Source organism: Entelurus aequoreus, linkage group LG27 (genome assembly GCF_033978785.1).
Source record: "Entelurus aequoreus isolate RoL-2023_Sb linkage group LG27, RoL_Eaeq_v1.1, whole genome shotgun sequence".
Lineage (NCBI taxonomy): Eukaryota > Metazoa > Chordata > Actinopteri > Syngnathiformes > Syngnathidae > Entelurus > Entelurus aequoreus.
In genome coordinates this window covers 11,715,933-11,728,626 of record NC_084757.1, presented here as the reverse complement: position 1 = coordinate 11,728,626, position 12,694 = coordinate 11,715,933, and the positions used below count along the sequence as shown (strand labels likewise).

At 38.5% G+C, this 12,694-nt stretch overlaps 1 protein-coding gene and 1 long non-coding RNA gene across 3 annotated transcripts in view; one reads left to right on the top strand and one right to left on the bottom strand.

Annotated features, from left to right (window-relative positions):
- LOC133644526 (uncharacterized) overlaps nucleotides 1-8,137 on the top strand; it is a 70,754-nt gene extending 62,617 nt beyond the window's left edge. For both annotated transcript variants that reach the window (XR_009824777.1, XR_009824778.1), the window contains one exon: nucleotides 7,578-8,137. This is a non-coding gene — a long non-coding RNA (uncharacterized LOC133644526). The remainder of the gene's footprint in view (nucleotides 1-7,577) is intronic.
- On the bottom strand, nucleotides 7,338-11,683 carry plpp6 (phospholipid phosphatase 6). Its single transcript, XM_062039056.1, has 2 exons — nucleotides 11,041-11,683; nucleotides 7,338-7,924 (listed from the first exon to the last, which is right to left on the bottom strand). The coding sequence occupies exons 1-2, from the start codon at nucleotides 11,504-11,506 to the stop codon at nucleotides 7,557-7,559; spliced, it is 834 nt and encodes a 277-aa protein (XP_061895040.1). The 5' UTR covers nucleotides 11,507-11,683; the 3' UTR covers nucleotides 7,338-7,556.
- Between the last annotated feature and the right edge of the window lie 1,011 nt (nucleotides 11,684-12,694).

The following is a 12,694-nucleotide window of genomic DNA, read 5'->3' as shown; positions in this document are numbered from 1 at the left end:
TCAGAAATGGAAACCATCTGGGTTTTGAGCGACCGGAGTTGTGTAACTCAAATACCATTTGGATTGATAAACAGTTAAAACAGAAAGCAGGATAAATTGAGCGTGTGCGGGGAAAAAAACATTTGCTAACCGGCGAGAAACGTGCTGACTCAGCTCTCTGACATAAACACTGCTGCACTACTAAGTTCAGTTAGGGTCAAAATGATGCCCCCTGTAGGAACTTTTAAATCAGGAAGTTCCTACAGGGGGCATCATTTTGACCCTAACTATTTAAATCATTACATTATTAATTAAATCATCAAACAATTAGATACATAATTAAGTCATAAAATGATTAATTGAATTGTAGAATAATTAACTAAATCGTGAAACAAATAAATAAATCATAGACATTTTTTTTTTTAATTATTGAGATAGTTAATTAAATTGTAAAATAAATATTTAAATCATGAATTAATAAATACATTTGGAATAGCTAAATAAATCATGAAATAATCAGTTGAATCGTGAAATAATCAATTAAACTATTAAATAATTAACTCATGATATAATTAATTAAATGATTAAATCGTCCATCCATCCATCCATCTGCTATCGCTTGTCCCATAATTAATCAAATCATAAAATAATGACATCTAAAATTCATAACATTTGTAATTAAATTGGGAATAATGAATAAAAATGAAATAAATAATAAAATCATGAGAAAATTAAATGCATCATTAAATCATGATATAATAAAATGAATACCGAAATAATTCATTTAATTGTGAAATAATTAAATGAATCATAAGAAATGTAATAAATCATGAAATAAATATTTAAATCAGGAAATAATTAATCCAATCGTGAAATAATTAACAATCATTATGAAATAACGTGTTAAATGGTGAAATAGCTATTTAAATCATTAAATTAATTAAATAATCAAACAATTACATACATAATTTAATCATAAAATTACTAATTGAATTGTAAAATAATTAACTAAATCATGAAACAAATAAATAAATCATTTTATAATTAAATTGTTGAATAATTAGATACAATCATAAATTAGTTAATTAAATTGTGAAATAAATACATAAATCATTGAAAAAAATATATAAATCATTGATATAGTTTATTAAATTTTAAAATAAATATTTAAATCATGAATGAATAAATTAATTTGGAATAATTAAATAAATCATGAAATAATCAATTAAATTGTGAAATAATAAACCATTGAATAATGAACTCATGAAATAATTTATTAAAATTACTTTAAATGATTACATTTAAGTCATTATTTAAAATTTTATTTATTTAATTGTGTCCCATAAGTATTGTTTGACCACTTGATGGAATGGCACTTGCTCTATAATTGCTCCTAAATCTTGTTAAAAAAAAGTGACATCATCATGCCAGAAAGTACCGAAATCAGTCTGGTACACCGATTAATCATAATCATCATAATTAAATTATCCCCTCAACTCCCCCCAAAATGGATTAACTCGCTGGAATAAAAAAGACAATACAACACACATCCATAAACGTGGACGCATGTGAAAAACTGCAATATATTTATCTGTACAGTAATCTATTTATTTATTTATATATATTTATATATATTTATTTATTTTGTATATTATTTATATATATTTATTTATTTATACATGCATCTTATTGCTTTTTTATCCTGCACTACCATGAGTTTATGTAACGAAATTTTGTTCTTATCTGTGCTGTAAAGTTCAAATTTGAATGACAATAAAAAGGAAGTCTAGTCTATTAAAGATAGTTTATAACAGAAGTGTAAAAGTCCTTTTCACTGAGGGCCACATCGCAGTTATGTTTGGCCCCAGAGGGCCACGTCTAACAGTGAATACTATTATTACACCATGTTTTTATGCATTTCAAAAGTAGAAAAAAATATGGTAAGTTGCAATAATTTAGTGTATATTACTGTAAATGGAAAAACAGTACTGCTGTTTTTATGGTAAAAAATAAAATAAAAAGCAGCTCAGTTGTCAGAATTTTACTGTAAAATTTACATTGTTTTTTTTACTGTTAATAAATTTTTTTTTAATTTTACAGTAAAATTTTGGCACCTGAGCTGCCAGTTCTTTTTTTTTTTTTTATAACCGCAAATCAACAATTGTAGATATTTCGGTTTATTACTGTAAATGCCGAAACAGCACCACAGTTTATTACAGTAAAAAAAAGTAGTGTTTTTTTTTTCATTTAGAGAAAAATGCTGTAAAAATCACAGTAAATTTCACAATTTTACCATGAAATCTATTGCTACTTTTACATTGCACAATGTGATGGATAACTTGCTCTGAAATCATTATTATTAGTATTTATTTCTATTCAAACAATGGTTTGAATGTTTGATAATACATTTTTGCATAATTACACAATATTTAAGTTAACATAATTTGCCATTAGATGGAGTACATTTTTTTCCCTCCCAAAATAGAAGGAAAGAATACATTTAGTAAGAAAAGTTACAGTACTTTATTGGTACATATTATTTCCAGGCTTTTCAGGGCCAAATAAAATGAAGTGGCGGGCCACATCTGGCCCCCTGGCCTTGAGTTTTACACCTGTGGCTTGTAAGATAGTTCATCTTAAGAGGAAACATAATACTGATGTTTCTGAGCCTGCAATGGTCTGTAGAACAGCTGTGTTGCATCTTTGCACAGCACAAACAAGCAACTATGTCAAATAACAGATGTGGTCGATAAAAAAATAAAAACAATTTCTAGAACTTTGGAGGGAACAATAGTTTGAGATGTGAACAAAGCTGATTTCTCACCATGTTGACTACATGTTTGAAGTATTTTCTTGGTGGTGAACTTCATGACCGTCATGCAACAAAAAACTGTCCCTCATAGACCTTAGCCTGAGAGAATCTGTAACATGATCATGAGTTTTGGAAGTCACATCTGTGGGCTTATGAAACTAAACTTGTGAATGCTGCCTTTTTTTTTGTTTTGTTTTTTTGCCCTGGGGCGAGGCCTTTAACTAAAAACTATGTCTGTATAATTTATCAACAAAACAAAGACGTAAAACATCAAAGTTGGTGTAGACCTTTTTTAAGAACGCCAAAATCAAAGTGGTGAATCTACAAACCCTGTTTCCATATGAGTTGGGAAATTGTGTTAGATGTAAATATAAACGGAATACAATGATTTGCAAATCCTTTTCAATCCATATTCAATTGAATGCACTACAAAGACAAGATATTTGATGTTCAAACTCATAAACTTTATTTTTTTTTTGCAAATAATAATTAACTTAGAATTTCATGGCTGCAACACGTGCCAAAGTAGTTGGGAAAGGGCATGTTCACCACTGTGTTACATGGCCTTTCCTTTTAACAACACTCAGTGAACGATTGGGAACTGAGGAAACTAATTGTTGAAGCTTTGAAAGTGGAATTCTTTCCCATTCTTGTTTTATGTGGAGCTTCAGTCGTTCAACAGTCCGGGGTCTCCGCTGTCGTATTTTACGCTACACATTTTCGATGGGAGACAGGTCTGGAATGCAGGCGGGCCAGGAAAGTACCCGCACTCTTTTTTTACGAAGCCACGCTGTTGTAACACGTGCTGAATGTGGCTTGGCATTGTCTTGCTGAAATAAGCAGGGGCGTCCATGAAAAAAACGGCGCTTAGATGGCAGCATATGTTGTTCCAAAACCTGTATGTACCTTTCAGCATTAATGGTGCCTACACAGATGTGTGAGTTACCCATGCCTTGGGCACTAATGCACCCCCATACCATCACAGATGCTGGCTTTTGAACTTTGCGTCGATAACAGTCTGGATGGTTCGCTTTCCCTTCGGTCCGGATGACACGATGTCGAATATTTCCAAAAACAATTTGAAATGTGGACTCGTCAGACCACAGAACACTTTTCCACTTTACATGAGTCCATCTTAGATGATCTCGGGCCCAGAGAAGCCGGCGGCGTTTCTGGGTGTTGTTGATAAATGGCTTTCGCTTTGCATAGTAGAGCTTTAACTTGCACTTACAGATACAGCGACGAACTGTAGTTACTGACAGTGGGTTTCTGAAGTGTTCCTGAGCCCATGTGGTGATATCCTTTAGAGATCGATGTCGGTTTTTGATACAGTGCTGTCTGAGGGATCGAAGGTCACGGTCATTCAATGTTGGTTTCCGGCCATGCCGCTTACGTGGAGTGATTTCTCCAGATTCTCTTTAACCTTTTGATGATATTATGGACCGTAGATGTTGAAATCCCTAAATTTCTTGCAATTGCACTTTGAGAAACGTTGTTCTTAAACTGTTTGACTATTTGCTCACGCAGTTGTGGACAAAGGGGTGTACCTCGCCCCATCCTTTCTTGTGAAAGACTGAGCATTTTTTGGGAAACTGTTTTTATACCCAATCATGGCACCCACCTGTTCCCAATTAGCCTGCACACCTGTGGGATGTTCCAAATAAGTGTTTGATGAGCATTCCTCAACTTTATCAGTATTTATTGCCACCTTTCCCAACTTCTTTGTCACGTGTTGCTGGCATCAAATTCTAAAGTTAATGATTATTTGCAAAAAAAAAAATGTTTATCAGTTTGAACATCAAATATGTTGTCTTTGTAGCATATTCAACTGAATATGGGTTGAAAATGATTTGCAAATCATTGTATTCCGTTTATATTTACATCTAACACAATTTCCCAACTCATATGGAAACGGGGTTCATACATTACCGTATTTTCCGGACTATAAGGCGCACACGAAATCCTTTTTTTTTTCTCGCAAAACTCGACTGTGCGCCTTATAACCCGGTGCGCCTATTGTACGGAATAATTCTGGTTGTGCTTACCGACCTCGAAGCTATTTTATTTGGTACATGGTGTGATGATAAGTGTGACCAGTAGATGGCAGCCACACACAAGAGATATGTGTAGACTGCAATATGATGGCAATATGACTCAAGTAAACAGCACCAACATTTTATATGTTCCATCTGCGATGAGGTGGCGACTTGTCCAGGGTGTACGAATGCAGATGAGATAGGCTCCAGCACCCCCCGCGACCCAAAAAGGGACAAGCGGTAAAAAATGGATGGAAAATATAGAACATTACTACACACGGCGCTCAAAAATCTATCAAAATGATTTAGTACGACTTTGGTAAGCTATGAAGCCACACCGCTTGATGGATTGTACTGTGCTTCAACATAGGAGTATTATTATGGTGTGTGTATAAGGTAAGACATATTATTTGGCGTTTTGTTTCGCAATATTATGCAAAAGCAACTTTTCTTACCTTTTGTTACCTGCTGATCTGTATTTGGGATCTGCATAAGTATTGAAAAATTGCGCGCGTCCACCTTTGTAGTCCGTGCCGACACCGTTGTCGATAAACTTCATGTTCTCGATCTTCTTGTTATGGGACTTTCACCCTCTGCTGTTGCCATTTCTAATATAAAGTAGTGTAAAGTTCTTACTTATATCTGTCAGTAAACTCGCCATGAAAGCGCTAAAATATACCGGTGTAGTGAGTTTACATTATTCACCCAAGGAACTTTAGTTATTAGAGATCCGGTCGGACGTTTTTTCACGGGACACATTTCCGGTGTTGTTTCCGGATGAGGAGATGCTGCTCCGTTATTGATTGAAGTAAAGTCTGAATGTCATTAAAACAGTTAGCTCCATCTTTTGACATTTCTTCCACTCCCGTCCTTGCACGCTACACAGCTACAACAAAGATGACGGGGAGAAGACGCCGTCGAAGGTGAGCCACGTAAATAAGACCGGCCCACAAAACGGCGCATCCGGAAGCGACTGTCAGAAAGCGACTTATTGATGATCTGTAAAACATCATCTATGCAACATTTTGACCAAAGAACCACCATTACATGTTATGTAGACCAGTGTTTTTCAACCTTTTTTTGAGTCAAGGCACATTTTTGAAAAAATCCAGAGGCACACCACTAGCAGAAATCATAAACTCAGTTGACAGTTAAAAGTCATTGTCGCAATTGTTGGATATGACTTTAAAGCATAACCAAGCATGCATCAATATAGCTCTTGTCTCAAAGTAGGTGTACTGTCACCACCTGTCACATCACGCCCTGACTTATTTGGAGTTTTTTTGCTGTTTTCCTGTGTGTAGTGTTTTAGTTCTTGTCTTGCGCTCTTATTTTGGTGGCTTTTTCCTCTTTTGTTGGTGTTTTCCTGTAGCAGTTTCATGTCTTAGATTTCCCGCATCTACTTTGTTTTAGCAATCAAGAATATTTAAGTTGTTTTTTTATCCTTCTTTGTGGGGACATTGTTGATTGTCATGTCATGTTGGGATGTACTTTGTGGACGCCTTCTTTGCTCCACAGTAAGTCTTTGCTGTCGTCCAGCATTCTGTTTTCGTTGACTTTGCAGCCGGTTCAATTTTACTTTCATTCTGCATAGACTTCCCTAAGCTTCAATGCCTTTTCTTAAGGGCACTCACCTTTTGTTTATTTTTGGTTTAAGCATAAGACACCTTTTTACCTGCATTTACAAAGCAATTAGCTAACGGCTGCCACCTACTGATATGGAAGAGTATTACACGGTTACTCTGCCGAGCTCTAGACACTCAATAACAACACATCATTTTCAGACTATAATTACTGGTTTGCAAAAAATGTTTTTAACCCAAATATGTGAAATTAGATAATCTCCCACGGCACACCAGACTGTATCTCACGGCACACTAGTGTGCCGCAGCACAGTGGTTGAAAAACACTTATGTAGACTACGAGGAAGTGTTTTACATTTAGAAAAAAATAGTAATAATGTGACTCCTTTAATGCGCCTTATAATCCGGTGCGCCTTTCACACTATTATCCAACTTAAAGCAGGAATCCTATTTATTTTGAACGACACCCAAAACAGGACAAAGGTGAAAACACTGCAGGGTTCTTGACCTCGCTACTGATCACAATTGCTCCACTTTGAGCGTTCAGTCCAAGAACTCTGTTAGTTTTGAACACCGGCCAAAGCAAGACGGATCCTGACAGTCGAAGGTCAACACAACACAAGGAGATAATTTACCTCAGTTAGAGCAAGAATCCTGTAGATTTTTAACCAGGAGGTCAAAACTGGTTCACTCTTTCGGGAAACGTTCCCAGGATTTAGCCAAAATTAAGCAAGACTCCTATTGATTTTTAACACCAGCCTCGGGTCAAATGTCACAAGACAACACATTCTCGGGGCTGATTTCTCTTCGCTTAATTTTACGTGCTGGGATATTAGTTAAGCAAGTTGAAGACGACAAATACCGTCTCCGTCTTGTCGCGCTTAAGCAAGACTCCTGTTGATTTTGAAGGGCAGGCGGAGGTGAAAAGACGACATGCACGCTCGTCTCCTCGTGATGTTTATTTGCTGACAAAGATTGTTTACAGTACGTGCTGCTGACTTTGAGTGGAAAGTGACAGTGCTGCTGAATGAATCACAATATAAAGAACACCGTAAGATGAAGGAATGCAGAGAGAACATAAAAACAGTGTAGCTGTTCCTCAAAGATAACAATAATAAAATGAATAGTAGTCCTTCAGTGTGCTCGCTACGCTAATTGTCCCAGCAGCCCTTGCAGGCCCTGCGGCGAGAGCCACAGCATCTCCACCAGGTTGTACTGGCAGTAGCCCATCCAGAAGCCGAACGCCACGTCGGTCACGTTGTGGCGGCCCAGCATGACGCGGCTCAGCCCCACCGTGCCCACCCACAGCAGCACCAGGACCCTCAGCGGGGCGGCCAGCACCAGGTGCGCCAGCAGGAAGCGGCCGCACATGGAGGCGCGCGTGGCGTGGCCCGAGGGGAAGGAGTAGCGGTCCACGGAGAAGGTGGCGAACATGTCCATGCGGTTGTGGGCGGGCCTGCGCCGACGCACCGTCGCCTTGACGACGCCGACCAGAACCAGGTCCAGGAGCAGACCTGGGAAGAGAAGGTGCGAAAGATTACAACAGTACTTAACACAAACTATAATACAGGAATCAAAGCAGTTTAAAAACAAGTCTGTTGTGTCAATGGAAAAAAAAAGAAAAAAAAAAGCCTTACAAACAAATGAGTCAAGTCATTGTTACATAACAGACTTTTATTTGGCAGTGTGGCCTTGACAAGTATTTCTTCTTCAGTTCTTTCCTCAATCACCACCACTGAGTTTTGAAATGCCTACTAAAAGCTCCAAAACAGCCCCAAAGTACAGCAATGAATAGAGTATTAAAAGCAGCTACTGGAAGATGTAGTTAAGCTACAAAACCCCAAAGCAGTGAAGTTGTCACGTTGTGTAAATGGTAGGGATGTCCGATAATGGCTTTTTTTTGTCAATATCCGATATTCCGATATTGTCCAACTCTTAATTACCGATACCGATATATATACAGTCGTGGAATTAACACATTATTATGCCTAATTTGGACAACCAGGTATGGTGAAGATAAGGACCTTTTTTAAAATATTTATAAAATAAAACAAGATAAATAAATTAAAAACATTTTCTTGAATAAAAAAGAAAGTAAAACAATATAGAAACTAGTAATTAATGAAAATGAGTAAAATTAACTGTTAAAGGTTAGTACTATTAGTGGACCAGCAGCACGCACAATCATGTGTGCTTACGGACTGTATCCCTTGCAGACTGTATTAATATATATTGATATATAATGTAGGAACCAGAATATTAATAACAGAAACAAACAACCCTTTTGTGTGAATGAGTGTAAATGGGGGAGGGAGGTTTTTTGGGTTGGTGCACTAATTGTAAGTGTATCTTGTGTTTTTTATGTTGATTTAATAAAATAAAAATAAAAATATGATACCAATAATAAAAAAAACGATACCGATAATTTCCGATATTACATTTTAAAGCATTTAGTACTATTAGTGGACCAGCAGCACGCACAATCATGTGTGCTTACGGACTGTATCCCTTGCAGACTGTATTAATATATATTGATATATAATGTAGGAACCAGAATATTAATAACAGAAACAAACAACCCTTTTGTGTGAATGAGTGTAAATGGGGGAGGGAGGTTTTTTGGGTTGGTGCACTAATTGTAAGTGTATCTTGTGTTTTTTATGTTGATTTAATAAAATAAAAATAAAAATATGATACCAATAATAAAAAAAACGATACCGATAATTTCCGATATTACATTTTAAAGCATTTATTCTCTAGTAAATGGTAAATAAAAACAGAATACAATGATTTGCAAATCCTTTTCAACTTATATTCAATCAATCAATGTTTATTTATATAGCCCTAAATCACAAAAGTCTCAGAGGGCTGCACAAGCCACAACGACATCCTCGGCACAGAGCCCACACAAGGGACGTCGATGTGAATGACTATTTTGACTAATGACTAATATTCAATTGAATAGACTGCAAAGACAATATATTTAATGTTCACACTGGTAAACTTTATTTTTGGCAAATATTAGCTCATTTGGAATTTAATGCCGGTAACAAGTTGCAAAAAAGCTGGCACAAGTGGCAAAAAAGACTGAAAAAGTTGAGGAATGCTCATCAAACGCTTATTTGGAACATCCCACAGGTGAACAGGCTAATTGGGAACAGGTGGGTGCCATGATTGGGTATAAAAGCAGCTTCCATGAAATGCTCAGTCATTCACAAACAAGGACGGGGCGAGGGTCACCACTTTGTCAACAAACAGTTAAAGAACAACATTTCTCAACGAGCTATTGCAAGGAATTTAGGGATTTCACCATCTACGGTTTGTAATATCATCAAAAGGTTAAGAGAATCTGGAGAAATCACTGCACGTAAGCCATATTACTGACCTTCGATCCCTCAGGCGGTACTGCATCAAAAAGCGACATCAGTGTGTAAAGGATATCACCACATGGGCTTGGGAACACTTCAGAAAACCACTGTCAGTAACTACAGTTTGTCACTACATCTGTAAGTACAAGTCAAAACTCTTACTATGCAACGCCAAAGCGATTGATCGACAACACCCAGAGACGCCGCCGGCTTCGCTGAGCAGGAGCTCATCTAAGATGGATTGATGCAAAGTGGAAAAGTGTTCTGCGGTCGGACGAGTCCACATTTCAAATTGTTTTTGGAAACTGGGGACATCGTTTCCTCCGGACCAAAGAGGAAAAGAACCATCCGGATTGTTCTAGGCGCAAAGTTGAAAAGCCAGCATCTGTGATGGTATGGGGGTGTATTAGTGCCCAAGACATGGGTAACTTACACATCTGTGAAGGCACCATTAATGCTGAAAGGTACATACAGGTTTTGGAGCAACATATGTTGCCATCCAAGCAACGTTATCATGGATGCCCCTGCTTATTTCAGAAAGACAATGCCAAGCCACGTGTTACAACAGCGTGGCTTCGTAGTAAAAGAGTGCGGGTACTAGACTGGCCTGCCTGTAGTCCAGACCTGTCTCCCACCTGAGATCGGTAGGTTGAGAGTTCAAACCCCGGCCGAGTCATACCAAAGACTCTAAAAATGGGACCCATTACCTCCCTGCTTGGCACTCAGCATCAAGGGTTGGAATTGGGGGTTAAATCACCAAAAATTATTCACGGGCACGGCCATCGCTGCTGCCCACTGCTCCCCTCACCTCCCAGGGGGTGAACAAGGGGATGGCTCAAATGCAGAGGACAAATTCCACCACACCTAGTGTGTGTGTGACAATCATTGGTACTTTAACTTAAACTTTAACTGTGGACGTCGTTTGTCAACTGTCAGTTTAGGCTGCTCGCCGGCTCCTCATCACCACTTCAAGATGGCGGCCGAATTTCTCGTGTGACAGCAGCCAATGCTGCGTCTACTTATAAAGATGTCTATGGTAGCCAGGCTGGACATATGTTGTTTAATTAGTAGTTGTAAAAAACTAATACTTTTATAAAATTATACAGACAATGTGGCTTTGGCAGAGGTCTGTACTTTTAAACTTGAGCCCCAATCCTCCACAAAATGTTATGTAAATGAGTTGAGTAAACAAATATATTATTCTATTAGGTTGGAGATAGTTTGCAGTCTTCAATGGAATAAGTGAGGTGGAAGGTTCTTACCCAGGAGGAGGTTGAGCATGACCTCCTGTCCGGCGGCACTGTCGCTCTTGTAGAGGCAGTAGACGGTGCCAGCCAGCCAGGGGACGCCGTGGCCGGTCACCTCGATGAGCTTCATCAGGGGCCGCACACTCCCCCAGGACGAGTCCTCCCAGGCGCACACCCCCAGCCGCTTGGACAGCCACAGGTCGATGGCCAGCAGCGAGCTGAGGGCTACGCGGAAGAGTGACGGGTTGAGCCGGATGCCGTCCTCCTCCGACGGTCCGTGTCCGCCGGCTGAGCCGGTGGAGGAGCTGGAGCCCCGGCGGCGAGTGGGGCTCTCCGAGGCCCGGAGGCGCGCGGTGGCCGAGTCGGAGCTCAGCGGTTTGGTCAGCGACTTGAACTCGTAGCGGCCATTGGCGGCACCGAGCACCGGGCTTCCTCCGCCGCCGCCGCCGCGACTCAGGCGTTTGGCCTTCGGTGAAGACATTTTGTATTGTAATACAGGTGCGGTGAGGTAGCACCGCAATTTGGGGTGTTTCCGCAGTGCTGGGCTGCTTGTCGCCGCTCTATGTCGTCAATTGGACGGCGGAGTATTCAAATCACGTACGGTTACCCATAGGACACCATATTTGTTTTTGCTTGTGATCGCAAAGTATCATGGGAAATGGAGTTTTAACCAACAAGGAACGAAGTAACGACTAAAATGACAATAAATGCACTAAAACGTGTTTAAAACCATTCAATAATTGCTTTTAACCGTTTTTTTTAATTTAATGAATTACATCTGGGATTAAAAAAACAAAGAAAAAAACAGGCTATTTTAAACAAAAAATGTCTGGAGGTTAATTTGTGTTAATTAGTACTTTATTGTTGTACCTTTTTTACTTACGTCAAACTATGTTGACAAATTAATTGATAAAAAATATGTGAGAAAAATAATCCTTGTGTTAAAATACAGTGTTTTATCAATCAATCAATCAATGTTTACTTATATAGCCTTAAATCACGAGTGTCTAAAGCAGTGGTTCTTAACCTTGTTGGAGGCACCGAACCCCACCAGTTTCATATGCACATTCACCGAACCCTTTAGTGAAAAATAAAATATATATATTTTTTTCAAATTCAAGTTAAAGTTATATGTTTTTGGTAACACTTTAGTATGGGGGACATATTCTAAGTAACAAAGACTTAATTTAGAGTTTTTTGGACACTAGGGGAACATATTCTAAGTAAAAAAGACTTAATTTAAAGTTATTTGGTTAGGGCCAGGGTTAGAGGGTTAGGGTTATAATAAGGCCATGCCGAATAAGGCATTAATAAGTACTTAATAATGACTTGTTAAGAGCCAGCATGTTAATAAGCAACTAATTAATGGTGAATATGTTCCCCATACCAAAGTGTTACCATGTTTTTTTACTGGTGCACAAAATGAACCGTGCATGAACATCACCTTGTTCAAAGAACAAAACCAACACAGTGCATAAACTCCCAACAAATTGCACACCTGCAAATCAGTGTGACTTCTGCTGTTGCCGTATCCGTAATACGCCGATAGGGAGAAGTTTTTATTTACACGATGAGTCGGGTGTGTTTTGACCTCCGCCGAACCCCTGAGCCCGACTCAACGAACCCAAAAGGGTTCGATCGAACTCAGGTTAAGAACCACTGGTCTAAA

What these genes read in the sequence shown, in the direction of transcription:
- plpp6 (XM_062039056.1), bottom strand. Translation starts at nt 11,506, where the DNA reads ATGTCTTCACCGAAGGCCAAACGCCTGAGTCGCGGCGGCGGCGGCGGA. An exon ending in CATGCTCAACCTCCTCCTGG is followed by an intron (nt 7,925 to 11,040) that starts GTAAGAACCTTC and finishes TTCTCTTCCCAG; the next exon opens with GTCTGCTCCTGGACCTGGTT.